The 19,642-nt window shown below is 44.1% G+C and overlaps 1 protein-coding gene across 4 annotated transcripts in view; it reads right to left on the reverse strand.

The window, feature by feature from the left end:
• Positions 1-19,642, reverse strand: part of cerk (ceramide kinase) — an 81,537-nt gene that overhangs the window by 21,173 nt on the left and 40,722 nt on the right. For all 4 annotated transcript variants that reach the window (XM_068059133.1, XM_068059132.1, XM_068059131.1 and 1 more), the window contains 4 exons: positions 17,673-17,736; positions 13,323-13,468; positions 3,604-3,678; positions 1,388-1,540 (listed from right to left, as the gene is read on the reverse strand). In XM_068059133.1, the coding sequence (XP_067915234.1) occupies positions 1,388-1,540; positions 3,604-3,678; positions 13,323-13,468; positions 17,673-17,736 (438 nt within the window). The remainder of the gene's footprint in view (positions 1-1,387; positions 1,541-3,603; positions 3,679-13,322; positions 13,469-17,672; positions 17,737-19,642) is intronic.

The raw sequence follows: 19,642 nt of genomic DNA on the forward strand, positions 1-19,642 counted from the left end.
CGCTGCCGATCTCTAAACAAGTCATCTCTTCACTCTAGCAACAGTTTAAAATTGATGTCCATATGACTAGATTAAAAAGTCTTATTGTTGGCAGGTGTGGGTCTTCATGACAATATATTTAGAAGCTTCTGTTTTGAAAGTGCTTCCATTTTTTATTTTTTTTTTCAGGACTTGTGTTAAAACTGAAAAGATTCCATGGATGTGTTTTTTAAATTAAGTTCACTGAAAGGACACTTGAGATGTTGTTTGAAAACAATCTCTGCTGGAAATCATGTGCTTTAAGCTCAGTAAACAACAGAAACCTTGGTGACCTGGGAAGATGTTTACAGAGAAGCCACATGTCAAGGTTTATGGAAGTCAGGAGGTTGATTTTCTGTTTTGGGGTTTGAATATTGTTTTCAAGTCAGTTTGTGTTTTGCCTGCCAAGGGAAAAGAAACCACCCAGCTCACCTCTTTCTCCACCTCTTTGAAGAAACCCTGCAAAGATCGAGTGTGGGAGAGCTAAAATCTCTGGTGCTGCATCTCTCCTGAGAAGCTGGAAAAACCACCAGATTAATTCTCAACAGCGCCTGAAAAGAATTACTTTAAAAGATTCCAGTGACTTCCTTCCATATCGTCTCTTCTCTTCAAGAATTAGCAAGTATTTGGCCAAAGTATTTTTTTTGTAACATACCTTTGCAGCGAGAATTTCTGTATTTTTTTTTCTCTGTGTATATGCGTGTGTGTGTGTGTGTGTGTGTGTGGGGGGGGGGGCGGGTAAATATTTAAAAAGAGAACTTTCATATTACAATCTGTGTGTTAATGCTTTGCTTCATTACTGGATAAGTCTCGTATGATAATAAACTGATAATTTTGTTGTTTATTAAAGAAACTTGGTTGGTGTATTTTATTCTGGGATAGAGTAGAGTATATGATTGACTGCATCGGTAACTGGGTAAATATTTAAATACATGTTGCGACCTGTGGAGAAGTGGAACTAGAAAAGACTCCTCCCACCTCAGTCATCACACTTAGATTAGATTAGAGATACAGCACTGAAACAGGCCCTTCGGCCCACCGAGTCTGTGCCGAACATCAACCACCCATTTATACTAATCCTACACTAATCCCACATTCCTACCACATCCCAACCTGTCTCTATATTTCCCTACCACCTACCTATACTAGTGACAATTTATAATGGCCAATTTACCTATCAACCTGCAAGTCTTTTGGCTTATTGTAAGAGTATGTGTTGTTCTGGAGGCAAACAACAGGACAGAAGCCACCTCCAGTCACTAAGGTAATTGATGAAAACAGATGTGCACATATATAGCAGTCCTTTCAGAGCTGTATAATTAGCATAATTGGGCAAGTACTCAAACATAAATTAATATATTAAATTTACCTGAAAAATCATATCTTGATGGACCCATCCAACGGTTCTTTTCACTATCCATCAGTGTATCACCATAAAATCCATACCCTAATAGAGATACCGAATACTTCAAAAACATGTTTTTATGATGAACTGAACTGACATCGATGGGTTGAGAGTCACCTGAATCAAAACAGAAAATGACATAAATGCAATGTTTATCTGAGAAATGTTACACACTGGTCTTGTCTCTGGAAAGAATAGCTAAAGAATAATTATGTCCAAGTTAAATTTTGATATGTCTTCATCGTTAATATGGTTTTACTTCCTAATAAATCAGGAAATTGAATCTAAAAGTAAAATTGCATTTCCGAAGATCCTAAGCTTAGAAACTTTTGATTGGAAAGGAGACTGGGGGTAGGCAAGATGTAAAGAGAATAAAGCTGGAGTCTTTCCCCCACCCTGCTGAGGGATAATGTCATCCTGCTCATTAAATGTGAGAAAAAGACCAGCAGAGCATCCGGGCAAAGTGGAGACAGTAAACTAAATAAGAGTTCAGTAATCAAATGCATGTAGTGTGAAAAATAATAGCAGGAAGCACACATTCAGTTTAAAGGGGTGGATTTGGATGGATTGTTGAGGAGACCTTTTCGCCCTATAAAGATTTACATAGTTTTGAAATGCGTTGAGTTCTTTGTCTAAGGCCGGATGAGGCCTGTTAACAAGCTGTTCATAATGGCCATTCAGTTTATATTTTTTTTTTAAACTGCTGAACCATAGAGTGATTCACTAGTCATCTTCTACTTCTACACACTAATTAACTTACTTGTATTCCATTAGAGTCCTAATTATTAAGCAAGGTTGAATGAAAAGCCCAACATCAGTTTTGTTGTATGGTTGTTTCTTTTAAGTATCTACCACTTGCTATCCCATTAGGCCTCATCCGACCATAGCCCCTTTTCAGGCTATCTACAGCCATTAGCACCCAAGAATAATTATTTCACTGATTTGTTCCTTAGACATAAATAAATGGTGGTATGACAAATACGAATTAACGAAACTTCTGAAAGTTATCTTTGAAGGCCAGAGGTGGAATATTTCTTAGGAGGATGGAATTAATCATGGAGAACAGCTTGAGATGAGATAAGGAAAGGATGACGTAAGGCCTGACTGATCAAGGACAGAAGGTATGTGCAAAAGCTCAAGCAGCCAATGGCAGGTGAATGACATTAAAGACGGGCTTTTCAACCCAAGGTTTAGACAAAGAACTCAACGCATTTCAAAACTATGTAAATCTTTATAGGGCGAAAAGGTCTCCTCAATAATCCATCCAAATCCACCCCTGAAAAAGGGTATCAAATAAGAGACTTTGGGAGGCCTCAGTGCAGGAGGCAGTGGAGAGAAACTCTTCGAAGGGTCAAACCTCATTCTTGGGTAGTTTGAGAAGTCACAAACACGAGGCACAGAGAAGAGAAAGAAAAAGCAAGAGCTTTTTGTGCATGCCAACCATCCTGCCTAATCTGGACTGGGACTCGTTACTTGTCACAGTCATATGTTTCTGCTGTATTAGTAGTATGTTATATCCTGTCTTAAACTCTATTCCTTGCACACTGGCTGCAGTCAATCCTGCTTGAAAGATTAAAATCACTACCTATGTTAGATCATGTTCACGGCAATCTGACAACTGGCTGAACTATTCATCAGCATATATTTGCAAAATTTTTGTTATTATAATGCTGTCATTAGCCCATTTTCTTTAAACTTGTCCATGTGTTAAATGCAACAAAGTTTGAAAAAAATCTAGAGCATTGACACAGCATTAACTGACTTAAGGAGCTTTTAAAAGGCAAACATTTGCATCCACAAATATCTGGCAGCTTATTTAACAAAATTCTGAGCCCAACAAAACTTTAAAAAAATTAGAACTATAAATGGAGCTGCATTGCATCATCTTAGGATAGATAATAATGCTTAAACTGAAGTTGTGCTATCAAAATGAAAAGGTAGTTATTAAGGTAATAACAACTTACACTTATATATCACCCTTCACAATACTTCAGAGGGGAGAGGATGCAAATCCCAAAAACAGGCAGACCTAGGACTAAAGCACTCAGTGACCAAGAAAATGCTGGAATACAGGGTAATTATGAGGTAAGTGGATTGTTCATAGCTAAGGCAGTTCAAAAGTTACTCGTGTTTTATGAATATACGTATTTTCAGTTACATTTAACAGTCAAGATACCAACCGACAATGATGTGCAAGGCAGACGTCATTGGATCATTTACTCCAACTGTTGTATAGCATATACAGTCTGTTGAACCTGGAACAGAGACAGGATTATTTGCTGTTTCCTGGTTGCAAGAAAATACAAGAAATGGCAACGTTCTTTTACACGAGAGCAGATTAAAATGCATCAGATAACTAAGGTTCATTACCATTAAGGGTTGATTACTACATGATTACTCTAATGGACTGGAGAACCTAGCCTACCATCTGTGCATATTGGACAATTATGGTCGCACTGCCACAATTTTCCAGCCACGAAAGGCAGAAAATTGTGGGTAACTTGTGCACAAATTTCCCAAATTACACAATGGAAGTTAGGGTTTTCTGTCAGTGCTCAAAGTAAAAACAAAGTGGAAACATCGGCCTTTCAACAGCTTGCACAAAAATAATTACTTTTATGTTTGGGCACTGATACACTGCTTAATAGATGACATTCAAATTGTTACGTTAAATATATCAACTGACAATGCCTACCAACCTTGGAAAATGTAAAAAGTGGGGGCGGGGGATGGAAGTGAAAAGATACACAGGGATTAATGCAAAACATTACATGCAATACGGCATAGAGGTTGAATACATTAACATTTTACTGAGGATTGCATAGAAATTCAGTTTCAAACTTTCAGGTTCAGTTCAACCTACAGTTTTTGCAGACAGTTTTTCACTTAATTTGCAGGACAAAATGAAAGAGCACATTTAAAAAAGAAACTTATTTCAAAATTCTTGCATTACCAAAAGTTGCACCTCGTAAGCTTTCTAGATAACTTAGGGCTATATACAGTAATTTTCTTGGAAATGACTAGACAGTTTAAAAAATCTTAAGAGCTATTAATATCTCTCCAGGTGAAGTAAACGTTATCCTATAAGCACACAGCTTAGCAATTATACAATACAAAGTGGCTCCCTTGGTTAACTGCTTAATTTAAATCATCACATTCACTCATTCACTAAAAGTTCCCTCAGAAAATATAATTGTCAAAGACGCCATAGGAAAAAGTACTGCAACAATTTTGTCATTATGCAGCACACTTCGACATTTGCAACCCTTGACTGTCTTGCAATCTCCTCCAACTATCAATTTTTCCTAATTCAGGATTCATACAACTGACTACCTTCTATCCTGCAACATGGGGGGGAGAGAGGAGAAAGGGGGGGGGAAAAAGAAAGAGAAAGGGGGGGGGGAAAGAGAGAGGGGGGGGGGAAAGAGAGAGGGGGGAAAGAGAGAGGGGGGGAAGAGAGAGGGGGGGAAGAGAGAGGGGGGGGGGGAAAGAGAGAGGGGGGGGGGAAAGAGAGAGGGGGGGGGAAAGAGAGAGGGGGGGGGAAAAGAGAGAGAGGGGGGGAAAAGAGAGAGAGGGGGGGAAAAGAGAGAGAGGGGGGGGAAAGAGAGAGGGGGGGGGGAAAGAGAGAGGGGGGGGGGGAAAGAGAGAGGGGGGGGGGAAAGAGAGAGGGGGGGGGGAAAGAGAGAGGGGGGGGGGGAAAGAGAGAGGGGGGGGGGGAAAGAGAGGGGGGGGGGGGAAAGAGAGAGGGGGGGGGGGGAAAGAGAGAGGGGGGGGGGGGAAAGAGAGAGGGGGGGGGGGGAAAGAGAGAGGGGGGGGGGGAAAGAGAGAGGGGGGGGGGAAAGAGAGAGGGGGGGGGAAAAGAGAGAGGGGGGGGGAAAAGAGAGAGGGGGGGGAAAAGAGAGAGGGGGGGGGAAAAGAGAGAGGGGGGGGGAAGAGAGAGGGGGGGGGGAAGAGAGAGGGGGGGGGGAAGAGAGAGGGGGGGGGGAAGAGAGAGGGGGGGGGGAAGAGAGAGGGGGGGGGGAAGAGAGAGGGGGGGGGAAGAGAGAGGGGGGGGGGAAGAGAGAGGGGGGGGGGAAGAGAGAGGGGGGGGGAAGAGAGAGGGGGGGGAAGAGAGAGGGGGGGGAAGAGAGAGGGGGGGGAAGAGAGAGGGGGGGGAAGAGAGAGGGGGGGGAAGAGAGAGGGGGGGGAGGAGGAAGAGGGGGGGGAGGAGGAAGAGGGGGGGGAGGAGGAAGAGGGGGGGGAGGAGGAAGAGGGGGGGGAGGAGGAAGAGGGGGGGGAGGAGGAAGAGGGGGGGGAGGAGGAAGAGGGGGGGGAGGAGGAAGAGGGGGGGAGGAGGAAGAGGGGGGGAGGAGGAAGAGGGGGGGGAGGAGGAAGAGGGGGGGAGGAGGAAGAGGGGGGGGAGGAGGAAGAGGGGGGGGAGGAGGAAGAGGGGGGGAGGAGGAAGAGGGGGGGGAGGAGGAAGAGGGGGGGGAGGAGGAAGAGGGGGGGGAGGAGGAAGAGGGGGGGAGGAGGAAGAGGGGGGGAGGAGGAAGAGGGGGGGGAGGCGGAGCGAGGGGGGGAGGCGGAGCGAGGGGGGGAGGCGGAGCGAGGGGGGGAGGCGGAGCGAGGGGGGGAGGCGGAGCGAGGGGGGGGAGGCGGAGCGAGGGGGGGGAGGCGGAGCGAGGGGGGGAGGCGGAGCGAGGGGGGGAGGCGGAGCGAGGGGGGGAGGCGGAGCGAGGGGGGGAGGCGGAGCGAGAGAGAGAGAGAACGAGAGAGAGAGAGAACGAGAGAGAGCGAGCGAGCGAGAGTGAGAGAGCGAGAGAGAGACAGAGAGAGAGAGAGACAGAGAGAGAGAGAGACAGAGAGAGAGAGACAGAGAGAGAGAGACAGAGAGAGAGAGAGACAGAGAGAGAGAGAGACAGAGAGAGAGAGAGACAGAGAGAGAGAGAGACAGAGAGAGAGAGAGAGACAGAGAGAGAGAGAGACACAGAGAGAGAGAGAGACAGAGAGAGAGAGAGAGACAGGGAGAGAGAGACAGAGAGAGAGAGAAAAAAGAGGCACCTGGAGTCTCATCCAGTTCAGTGTCCCTCTCAGTTAAGCAGGGAGATACATGTGTACCTTCGGTGAGAGGAGCAGCTGCCTTCCGCATCTAGTGTTTCTCCCAGGGTGTTCCTGTCTGGGCAAAAGCTCCAAAGTTGATCTGCCAGTGACACCAGCACCTCCATCATTCCTGCCGACTGATGTTGTCCCTGCACCTTTGCAGGAGGCCCTCAGTGTTCCGGGGCCCTTCAGGCCTCAGGCAGCCAGAGGACAGCCAAAGTCATCCCAAGCCAGGGGACAGCAAGGTTAGTAGCCTGTTGCCACCTAAGTTGACAGAGCAGGGGGGAGCACCTGGAAATGATGTCAAAAGAGCACTAAGAGGATCATGGGTAAAAATGCTGTTGAAATGGTCATTTGGGCATTGGTTGTGATGCGGAATAAAATTATAATTTTCACTCACCATGTCTCCTTTCTGTTGATGCCGACCTTTGGGGAATTCATTTGAACCCTTCCTCCCAAGGAGCTGGAAGTCAGGCACCAAGACCTGAGCGCTCAAAGCTTCATTCTTGCCACTGTGCAAAGCGCACCTGGGTGTTGTAGTACAGAAGGAAAGGGGCAGTAACAGGGCTTCTTAAAGATAAGGCTTTATTGTTGCTGTTCCACAAGGTGTTGCGGTTCAAAGGAAAGACTCTCTTTCCTTTGCATCCGGGCATGGGTGGCTCACGGGTGTCAGCATCCATGTTCCCGGGGGTAGTCATCATCTCCAAGGATCTATCCCTGATGACACTCGGGGGTGTGGAAAACATCTGGCACCTGGGACTATCTTATTCTGTCGGCGTCATAGCTGCTTCCCGGAAATCGTGCACACACCTGTAAGATCCATTTGCGTTGGTTGTACCAAGCTCAGACTAGTTGTATATTGAAGGAGTGGAAGCCCTTCCGGTTAATGAAGGCAGCAGACTGTTACATGAGAGCCTTGATGACCACATGCGTACAGTCGATGACACCCTGCACCTGGGGGAATCCAGCGACGGTCCCGAATTCTGTAGCCCTCTTAGCTTGACTGTCCAGTTCAGTGCGGAAATGAACATGGTCACTGACACTCCTGAACATGGCACTGGTGACCTCCTTGATGCAGCGATGTTCCGCAGACTGGGAGATTCCACACGTCTCCAGTTGATCCCTGGTTTAGTGCCATGGTGACCTTCAGCGCCACTGGCATCGGGTCCCATAGTCCTTAGATCATCCTGCATCATGGCACTTAGATCACTGATGGCCTCCCTGGAGAGGCGCAGTCTTATGAGACATTGCTGGTCGGACATCTGCAGATATTTGAGGCACAACCGGTAGACCCTCTGTAGAGGGCAGCTTTTTCTGCACGCCGGAGGTTGCTGGCCTGCCTCTGCGCATCCTTCTCCAGCCTCCTGTGCCTGAGGTTGGCCCTCCTGTGGGCTCCTCAGTTGCTGGCGTTCTCTGGCCATGCCTGAACCTCTCTCCCTCTCTGCTGCTCTGCCTCCTACATAGGGGCCTCGAAGCCAGGGTGAATGAGACCCATGCGAAGTTGCCTCTCCATGAGTGCAAGGCTTTCAGGTCGAACAGACCGCCTCTGCCACCCTACCCTTACTCGTGGCCTTCAATGAGGTGGCACTGATCTGATGCCACTGTGGTATGGCTTTCCCAGAGTGGGGACTAGCACATTAGCCCTCACTCCTGACAGTGCTTCCCAATACCCGCCACCCTTCCTGCCAAGTGACGATGCCTCACCCAATGGCTTCTCAGCGAAACCAACATTGAGCTTCCACCTCCTTGTTGCCTCTTTTCACCAGACAAGGCCCTGAAGCCCCATGGTTCTCGTGCGCCATCAGTAAAATTTGAAACGCTGAATAAAGTTGGGTTGTTAAATATCTTAATCGGCTTCTTGCCTCATGATTGTGTAGCGTCTGCCTTCCATGAAAGCCACCGACAGTAAAATCTGGAAGGGACGTCATGACAACGGACACTTCCATCCATATTTTATGTCCCCACTACCCCCCCACCCCTCTGTTCCGGTCTCAAACGGGCCCTTAAAATTCAGCTCATTGTACCTCATTATTTCTACTTTATTGTTTGGAATACTTAGTAGTAAGTGGAGATAAAGATAATGAAGCTAAAATTTTTATGTTTTCTCATGCACCGACATCTCATTGACTATGTCATCACCAGGCAGAGGGATCACAGAATCTCAGAATGGTTACAGCGCAGGAGGAGGCCATTCAGCCCATAAGGTCTGCACCGGCTCTCTGAATGACCAATTCACTGAGAGCCATTCCCCTGCCTTCTCCCCGTAATCCTGCACATTATTCTTTTTCAAATAACTATCTAATTCCCTTTTGAATGCTTCAATTGAACATGCCTCCGTCACACTCTCAGGCAGTGCATTCCAGACCTTAACCACTCGCTGCATGAAAATTTTTTCCTCACGTCGCTTTTTCTTCTTTCACCCTCTTGTTCTTGATCCTTTGACGAGTGGGAACAGTTTCTCTCTATCTACTCTGTCTAGACACCTCATGATTTTGAATACCTCTATCAAATCACTTCTCCGCCTTCTTTTCTCCAAGGAAAACAATCCTAACTTCTCCAAGCTACCTTCATAACTGAAGCTCCTCATCCCTGGAACCAGTCTCATGAATTTTCTGCACTTTCTCCAATGCCTTCACATCTTTCCTAAAGCACGGCACCCAGAACTGGATGCAATACTCCAGCTGAGGCCAAACTAGAGTCTTAAAGTTCAAGTTCAACATAACCTCCTTGCCTTTGGACTCTCTGCCTCCATCAATAAAGCCCAGCATACTGTATGCTTTATTAACCGCTCTCTCAACCTGGCTTGCCACCTTCAATGACTTATGCACATATACACCCAGGTCTCTCTGCTCTTGCAACCCCTTTAGAATTGTACCCTTTACTTTATATTGTTTCTCTATGTTCTTCCTACCAAAGTGAATCACTTCACATTTCCCCGCATTGAACTTCATCGGTACCTGTCTGCCCATTCCACCAACTTGTCTACGTGCTTTTGAAGTTCTACACTATCCTCCTCTCAGTTCTCAATTCTTCCAAGTTTCATATCATCTGCAAACTGTGAAATTGTGCCGTCTACACCAAGGTCTACGTCATTAATATATATCAGGAAAAACACTGCCCCCGGAGAACTCCACTACAAACATTCCTCCAGCAAGAAAAACATCCATTACCATGACACTCTGTTTCCTGTCACTCAGCCAATTCCATATCCATGTTGCTACTGTTCCTTTTATTCCATGAGCTACAACGTTGCTCACACATCGGTTGTGTGGCACTGTATTAAATGCCTTTTGGAAGTACATGTACATCACATCAACTGCACGGCTCTCATCAACCCTCTGTGACCTCTTCAAAAAACTCCAGCAAGTTAGTTAAACATGATTTTCCCTTCAGAAATCCATGTTGACTTTCTCTAATTAACCCACATTTGTCCATGTGACTATTAATTTTGTCCTGAATTATTCTTTCTAGAAGTTTCCCCACTACCGAGGTTAAACTGACTAGCCTGTAGATAAGCTGGTCTTATCTTTATACCCCTTGTTCAAAAAAAAGGTATAACGTTTGCAATTCTTCAGTCCACTGGCACCACACCAGAGTCTAAAGAAGACTGAAAAATTATGGCAGCGCCTCTGCAATTTTCACCATTACTTCGCGTCACATCCTTGGATGCACCTCATCTGGTCCTGGTGCCTTATCCACTTTAAGCAGACAGCTGATCCAATTACTCATCAATTTTAAACCTTTCTTGTGTCTGAATTACCTCTACTTTCACCATTGCTTGGGTTGCATCTTCTTCCTTGAAAACAGATGCAAAGCATTCATATAATACCTCAGCTATGCCCACTGCCTTCTTGTGCAAATCCCCTTTTTGGTCCCTAATCAGCCCAACTCCTCCTTTTACCACCCTTTTATTATATATATATATCGATAGAAAACTTTGGGATTCCCTTTTATGTTAGCTGCCAGTCTTTTCATACCCTCTCTTTGCTTCGCTTATTTGCTTTTTCACTTTCCCTCTGAACCTTCTGTATTGATAGAAACATAGGAAATAGGGGCAGCAGTAGGCCCCTTGCCCCTTCGATTCTGCCATTCATAATGATCGTGGCTGATAATCCAACTCAGTAACGTGTTCCCGCTTTCCCCCAATATCCTTTGATCCCTTTCCCCCTATATAGAGCTATATCTAACTCCTTCTTGAAAACCTACAATGTTTTGGCCTCAACTGCTTTCTGTGGTAGCGAATTCCACAGGCTCATCACTCTGAGTGAAGAATTTCTCATCTCAGTCCTGAAAGGTTTACCCCGTATCCTTAGACGAAGACCCCGGTTCTGGACTCCCCCACCATCGGGAACATCCTTCCTGCATCTACCCTGTCAAGTCCTGTCAGAATTTTATAGGTACCTATGAGATCCCCCCTCACTCTTCTGAACTCCAGCAATGATAATCCTAACCGACTCAATCTCTCCTCATACATCAGTCCCACCATCCCAGGAATCAGTCTGGTAAACCTTCGCTGCACTCCCTCCATAGCAAGAACATCCTTCCTCAGAAAAGGAGACCAAAACTGCACACAATATTCCAGGTGAGGCCTCACCAAGGCCCTGTATAATTGCAGTAAGAAATCCCTGCTCCTGTACTCAAATCCTCTCGCTATGAAGGCCAACATACCATTTGCCATTTTTACCGCCTGTTGCACCTGCATGTTTACCTTCAGTGACCGGTGTATGAGAACACCCAGGTTTCGTTGCATATTCCCCTCTCTCAGTTTATAGCCAGATAATCTGCCTTCCTGTTTTTGCTACCAAAGTGGATAACCTCATATTTATCTACATTATACTGCATCTGCCATGCATTTGCCCACTCACTCAACTTGTCCAAATCACCCTGAAGCCTCTCTGCATCCTCCTCACAACTCACCCTCCCACCCAGTTTTGTCTCTTCTGCAAATTTGGAGATATTACATTTAGTTCTCTCATCTAAATCTAAATATTGTGAATAGCTGGGGTCCTAGCACTGATTCCTGCGGTACCCCACTAGTCACTGCCTACCATTCAGAAAAAGACCCGTTTATTCCTACTCTTTGTTTCCTGTCTGCCAATCAATTTTGTATCCATCGCAATACACTACCCCCAATCCCATGTGCTTTAATTTTACACGTTAACCTCTTATGTGGGACCATGTTTGTTGATGTGACAAAGGGCTTTGACAGAGTTAGTCATGAGGGCCTTTGAAAGATAATGGAGGTATTTGACTGCCCTGAGAAATTCATCACAACGGTTCCATTGTTCCATGACGGCATGCTCGCATGTGTCCTGGATGATGGCCAGTCTTCTGACCCATTCCCAATTACTAATGGAGTTAAGCAGTGCTAAAACCAACCCTCTTTGGCATGTTTTTCTCCACCATGCTCTCTGATGCCTTTCATGATGGTGATCCTGGCATTGCAATCAGTTATCACATGGATGGGCAGCTGCTCAATCTGAGATGGCTAGGTAAAATCCAAGGTCTCAAAGGCCATACTTCGCAATTTCCTGTTTGCCGATTATGGTGCACTAATTACCAGTTCAAAGCTGGACATTATTGTAGCACGGACTTGTTCTCCAATGCATGTGACAACTTTGGCCTTACGATCAGTACAAAGAAAACTGAAGTAATGTACGAACCTGCTCCAGAAAGGCCTCATCTCAAGCCCAAGGATTCAGTCCATGACCTGAACCTATCAGCAGTGGATACATCATTTATCTTGGCAGCACACTCTCTCAAGCTGTCTATATTGATAAGACACATGCAAAAATTGCCGAAGTAAACGCAGTCTTCGGCAGACTTCAAAACAGTAGTCTGGGAACGACGAGGAGTAAGTCTGCCGACCAAAGTGAAAGTCTATAAAACAATAGTCCTCCTCACTCTTCTCTATGCATGCAAGAATTGGACTGTGGATCAGTGTCATGGCAAGAAACTCAACCACTTTCACATGAGCTGCCTTTGGAAGCTTCTAATGATTAGATGGCAGAACAAAATACCAGACATTGATGTGCTCAACTGAGCTGGCATGCCAAGCATCCACACCAGATTGAGACAGTCACAACTGAATTGGGTTGGTCATGTAACCAGAATGCCTGACACTCGCTTACTAAAGCGAATCTTCCATGGGGAGCTCGAGTCTGGGGTGCGCTCTCATGGCAGTCAAAGGAAGCGCTACAAGGACACTCTGAAGATTTTGCTTATGAGTTTTGATATCGGCGCTGAGACCTGGGAGAAGCTCGCGCAGGATGGTTGCACCTGGCGCGACCAAATAAAAAACGTGCCGCCTCCTTCGAAAGCAAGCGCATATCAGAGGCAAAGAGAAAACACAAGGGGAGGAAATTCCAAGCCTGCTGCTCGTCTAAAACTCAATCGTCTGGGGTATCTTGCCCTATTTACAGCAGAGCCATCCAGGCACAGATTGGCCTTAGCAGTCATTTACGTATCCACCAGAACCCTACCAAACACCCAAGCTGATGGACAGGGTCTTCTTCGCCTTGAAGGATGAACAGCATGCCCCCTCACCCCCGCCTTTGTTCCCGTCTCAAACGGTCCCTTAAAACTCAGCCCATAGTTCTGTATTTTCTATAGTTTATCGCTTGGAATACTTAATAGTAAGTAGAGGATAATAAGGAAGCTAAAATTTTAAGTTAAAATTTACCAGTGCAGGTTTAGCAATTATCTTCTGCAAGTAGAATTTTAAAAAGGTGGAATCATCCATTGTGTATTTTCCATTGCACCTTTGAAGAATATTTTAACCTTTTCTCGTGCTTTGTTGTGGTAGAAATATGCTTCTCACCTGCTGGGATAATTCCAATCCTCAAATCACATGGAACTAGTTCAGCACTGGGATAATTTTCATCAATGCCTGAATTCTTCTGTGTCCGACCAATCAGACCATGCATGACCTCACTGAACATTCCATCTCCACCAACAGAAACAATCCTGGAAAGAAGAAATAAAATCAATACTTGGGTCAAAATTTGGTTATTATTTAAGATAAATACATTTTAAGTGTCATATTTTATCATCTATAACAAATATTGCTGTTTTCTGTCATGCTTTTGAATTCAACAAGTTTTCAAAAATCTCACAACCTTAAGTACTTTAAAAGTAAAATGACTAAAGCTCTCAAACTGTGCTTTTTTGATGGCAAGTTTGTGGACACAAAATGTAAATATTTGAGAACAGAATAAATGAAAATATGAGAAGTATATAAAAAGTGAACAGGAAAAAGCAAAATATTAAGATTTGAACACTTCGAAAACAAACAAATTTGGTATACATATCAGTTCTGTGGAATGCACAATATACCAATTTCCAATATGTAATTCGTCATGGGAGCTCGTTGTTGATAATTCATGAATACATAAAATTTGGCTCACAATGATGCAGGTATGCACTTAGTTCTTCATTCCATTTGTGAAAATATTTTTCGGTACTTACATATAATCTTACTACTCTTCTTTGGCCTCCTTGTCTCAAGAGACAATGGCCTGGAGGTGGTCAGTGGTTTGTGAAACAGCGCCTGGAGTGGCTATAAAGGCCAATTCTAGAGTGACAGACTCTTCCACAGGCGCGGCAAATAAAATTGGTTGTCGAGGCTGTTACACAGTTGGCTCTCCTTGAGCTTCTGTCTTTTTTCCTACCAACAGCTAAGTCTCTTCGACTCGCCACTCTTTAGCCCTGCCTTTATGGATGTCTGCCAGCTCTGGCGATCACTGGCAACTGACTCCCACGACTTGTGGTCAATGTCACAAGACTTCATGTCGCGTTTGAACACGTCTTTAAAGCGGAGACATGGATGGCCGATGGATCTGATATCAGTGACGAGCTCGCTGTACAATGTGTCCTTGGGGATCCTGCCATCTTCCATGCGACTCACATGGCCAAGCCATCTCAAGCGCCACTGGCTCAGTAGGGTGTATATGCTGGGGATGTTGGCTACCTTGAGGACTTCTGCGTTGGAGATACGGTCCTGCCACCTGATGCCAAGGATTCTCCAGAGGCAGCGAAGATGGAATGAATTGAGATGTCACTCTTGGCTGACATAGGCCTCGCTGCCGTAGAGCAAGGTACTGAGGATACAGACTTGATACACTCGGACTTTTGTGTTCCGTGTCAGTGCGCCATTTTCCCACACTCTCTTGGCCAGTCTGGACATAGCAGCGGACACCTTTCCCATGCGCTTGTTGATTTCTGCATCGAGAGACAGGTTACTGGTGATAGTTGAGCCTAGGTAGGTGAACTCTTGAACCACTTCCAGAGCGTGGTCACCGATATTGATGGATGGAGCATTTCTGACGTCCTGTCCCATTTTGTTAGTTTTCTTGAGGCTGATGGTTGGGCCAAATTCCTTGCAGGCAGCTGCAATCCTGTCGATGAGTCTCTGCAGGCACTTCTCTGTGTGGGACGTTAATGCAGCATCGTCAGCAAAGAGGAGTTCCCTGATGAGGACCTTCCATACTTTGGTCTTCGCTGTAAGACGGGCAAGGTTGAACAACCTGCTATCTGATCTTGTGTGGAGGAAAATTCCTTCTTCTGAAGACATGAACGCATGTGAGAGCAGCAGGAAGATCCCAAACAGTGTAGGTGCGAGAACACAGCCCTGTTTCACGCACCTCAGGATAGGAAAGGAGTCTGATGAGGCACCGCTATGCTGACTACTTCAGACTACTAGCAAAGATCGGATATCCACCAAAGCTACTAAGTATCATCACCTCATTCCATGACAATATGAATGTTACTACTGAAGTATGAATAAATCGTAGTTAAATATTTTTACATTATTGAGTTCACAAATGAGTGTTAATGGTCAGATGAATACATTGCACGGCAACATAATCCACCCCTAGATAAAACTGTGCCAGCAGAGAAAATATTCAGATGATGCACAAAAGTGATCAGAGTCAGAAAATATGGGTTTAGCTATTTATAAGCTACTGCCCGTCATGCCTGATGCAGCAGCTTTGTTCTAACAAGAATTCAGTTTGCAGTCCTTTGAAGGATAATGCGTATTTGATCTGTGAACAACTACCATCTATCAGATGATAGGAATGATTTTAATTGTTAACAAGTGTGTCTGTGAATTAGATACATGCATTATTTGTGAAGATAAAGAATGAATTTAAATAAAAACAGACTTTAAAAAAATCCAGTTTTCAATGGATTCAATGAAGAACAAGTTGGCAGTGGCAGGAGGCTAGCAAGGTGGCCTTCAAAATCATCTAAAGCATATAAAATGTAGCCTCATGCTGTTCTTTAAATGATATGCTAATTCTGCCCAATAACTAATATTGATATATATAGTCTAATATTTTCCTTCACATTTTTCTCACCTTCACGGAATGAGATTTCTCATTCATTTTTTCCAATTACAGTCAAAACCTCCTTCTGCTTGGTTTTTGTCCTCACTTTCTTGGTCTTTGAAATGAGCTCTTAATGCTTCCTTTTTCAATTCCAGTCTTCCTCTTGAACTAGCCTGGGTCTAATTCCACATTCCTGTCCTCCTCTGTCTATTTCTGAACTTTCAATGGCGGTCCTTGGTTAGCTGGCCATTTTTCAAGTCAGTATTTTGCCAACCCCGAAACTCGAGTTCACTCACCTCCCCCAAAGTAAGCTGCATCAGCTTTAAAATAGATTTGGTTGAGCCCTTAATTGGAATTTACAGGCATACTAGTCAGCCATACTGTCAGGCAAGCCCCCCACCTGCCAAGAATGAGGAAAATTAATTTTGCCACATAAACATTGATTTTAAACTGCTGATGGTGAAGAACTTGCTTTAAAAAACTGGAGACTTTGGCTGGAGAGAGATATTAGCATATCAACAGACAAGTATTTCAAAAAGGACAAAGGAGCTATTCCCTGCTCCAATTTAATCCACAATGGACTTTTGATTACCAGACGTTGAAGCATTTCAGGTTAACTAAGATGGCCGAATACACAAACAGACGTAGTCGGGCCAGTTTGGTCACATGACTGACTGATGGAGTTTTTTTGAATTTGAGCTTCCAATAAGGAATTTGAACTCAGAAGGCAGTTTTCTCCTGGACTGAAAACACCTCTCTCCTGTCTGCTCTCATCTCGCTCTCACCAGTTTCAGAAACCACTGAAGACACATGAACCCCAAGAGAAAAATCTCCCGAAGAGAACAAGGTTTAAGAAGAATACTGGGCCCCAACATAAAGTAAGAGCTGCCTACAATCAAAGACTCTACGGCGAGCTGGAAACAGGAACAGTAACAAGAAACACCCTTTAGAGACTGCTCAAACCTCTTCATTTTATTTTTCTTCTGTTCTTTTTTGTCCCTATTTGCATATGTGTATCATGTGTGCATGCTAGCATGGGCGCGTCGTTTATCCGTAGGCGTTAACTATATTAGAGTTTAAGGTTTAGGTTTAATAAATTGCACTTTTCTTCTTTAAACCTAAAGAAAGCCTGGTATTGCTTCGCCTTATAATTGGAAAGCTGTGAACAAGGATTCACAAAGGGGGTGCTCAAAACAAATCCTTGTCACAATAAGACCAGGTGAAGACAGTAAAAGACCCCTAGACAGCTTTCTCCCCTGGTCGTAACACATACACTCAACCATATTATACTACTGAAGGAACAATTTACAAAGGGCCAGAAAGGGCATTAGGAGGGTAATTTGAAAAAAAATTGTTATTCATCTCCTTACTGAAATTTAAAACCAAAATGTGATTTCCAATATCACTCTTACAAGTATACTTCATACAGTAACCAGTAGTAGTATACTTCCCAGAAACTCATACAAACTTCAAGTAAATTAAAAGAACTGAAAATTTGACCATCCCAAAACATTAGTTTTAGATATTAATTGAATATAAATTGTAATTTTTGTGATCACTAATGATTAATGACAAAACTTAGCACTTAAAGACCAATGCAATATGAGAAACAACGTATGCAGAGGGATGTATCAAACCGTACTGTGAACTGGCTTTCAAACTTCTGGGTAACAGGATAAAAAAATTGTAAGGAGTTTCTAGGTTTCGTCACTTTTTAAAAATCAGAGCACACACTTATTAAATATAACCAATAACATTAGTATTTGTTTCAGTCAATGATTTTTCTAAATCCTTAAACAGTTGATCAAATTGGATTAATACTGTCCATGATAAACACTTACCCATCGTACTTCTCTAGATCAGCTTCTAATAGGTGATCTCTGGCATGATTAGCACGTTCAGTTACTGGAGAAACAAAAACAGACCTCAGACAACACCACCCTCAAAAAGGAGACAGATTACAGTCAAGATAAACAGGACTTTTCCCCACAATTATTTTGACACAAACTATTACACTGACATGCCAAATATGGATCAATGATTATAGGTCCCATAATGCAATTGTAATGTATCTTCTTGTGCCCTTACGATAAGATCATTGATGAAGCAGCTGAAGATAGTTATGCCCAGAACATTTCCCTGAGAAACTCATGCAGCTGAAATAACTGACCTCCAATGAAGACAAAAATTTTCCTTTGTTCCAAGTATGGCTCCAACCCCTGGAGTTTACCCCTTCATCCCCATTGACATCAGTTTTACTGGTGGGAGTAGGGTGTGAGTGGGGGAGGAACTGGGGGGGTGGGGGGGGGTCAAGGTTGCAACAGTGCAGCCCTCCATTCCTTTTCATTGGTCAGCTGCTTGGGGACACCTAAAAGATATCCGCAGCTGGTCAGCTTAATGTTAATGAAGCCAACATTGGCTGCATCATGGGACAATAAAGATGGGCATGCTAAAATTTCTAGGCCATGGGGTGAAAAAAAAAACTTAGATATTAAATAATTAAATTTGATTTGTATCTTAACAATGTCATTCAGTTCTGATCCAATCTGATCTCTTCACACAAAAATTCTTCGGCAGATTTTCCAAGCACATTTGGGAGAATGTTACTGAAATCTATCATACTACATTGGTAATTTGACCTTTGAACATTCAATTCTGTCACCCTGGTGAGCCTGCAAATCTGCATTATATTGAAGCACAAAATAGATGTCTCAATATTTATTCTCTACACATAACCATGCATCGTCTCACTGTGTTATTACTTATACCCATCACGTATAACATGAAACACTCATGGCTACTTTTATAGACTGCTGCTTTAGGCAAATCCAATCCACTTCAGCACATAATTAATAAGACATCCGGGCAAAAAGGTCAAAAAAAAAAGAGGCAACCCTGCAATAATCCACTCAGCAGCTATCTAAAAGGTGCCTGGTGAAAGACCAAATTATATTTTATTGAAGCACACAAGATGAACTGTGAAGAGATGTATCTTAAATTAACTTAAATTATATTACCCAACCATCACCTGCAGTAGTACATTTTGGTATGTTTTTATAGCATACGTAAACTTTAGCTACTCGGAGGAAATTCTGGATCTGTAGTGCTGCTGGAGATGGCGCTACGCAAGATGGAGGCCCTCCAAATGGGATGCACAGTGCCTTCAGCAACTTTCGGCGCAGCATCCCAGACTTGCTCAGATGTCCTCTATGTGCGCATGAAGCCTCTCAATTTGTGCTGTCATGACATCAAACATCCCTATTGGCTGATTTGATGCTCTTACAAACTTGGGCCATGCAGGTCTCAACGCATTCGCTTGTCACTCACCAAACAACATGCTTTCAGCTGCAAGGGGGGGGGCCCAGCAGTAGCATTATTTAAAGGATCAGGCATCCAACTTGCAGGCAAGGTAATTTAGAATAACTTCTGCTATTGCAAAGTCTCTGGAAGTACTGTGGAGTGTTTTGAATCGTTGGCTGAACATTTAGCCAGAGTCCAGAGTGCCAGGGAATGCTGATGGGAGAGTGATTGTGGTAGGAGATGTCACGTGAAGGTGTTTTCACTGGCCTGGACCACCTGTGAGAGATCATTAGACTTCTTGTGGACTCCAGGAATTGGCTTCCCTACACTCCCTTCTGCAGGTGGTCCTCGAGAGTCTCCTGGTCCTCTGCAGAAAAATGGTGTCTCTCCTCCTGTCCAACTCCACTACTAAGACATCCAATGCCTCATCTATGAACCTATCTGGGAGCCCTCTTTCTACCCTGGTGTTACATTTTCCTTGTTTAGAATTGCAGCAAATAGCATCCAGCAG

This window comes from Heterodontus francisci, chromosome 27, assembly GCF_036365525.1.
Source record: "Heterodontus francisci isolate sHetFra1 chromosome 27, sHetFra1.hap1, whole genome shotgun sequence".
Taxonomy (NCBI): Eukaryota; Metazoa; Chordata; class Chondrichthyes; order Heterodontiformes; family Heterodontidae; genus Heterodontus; species Heterodontus francisci.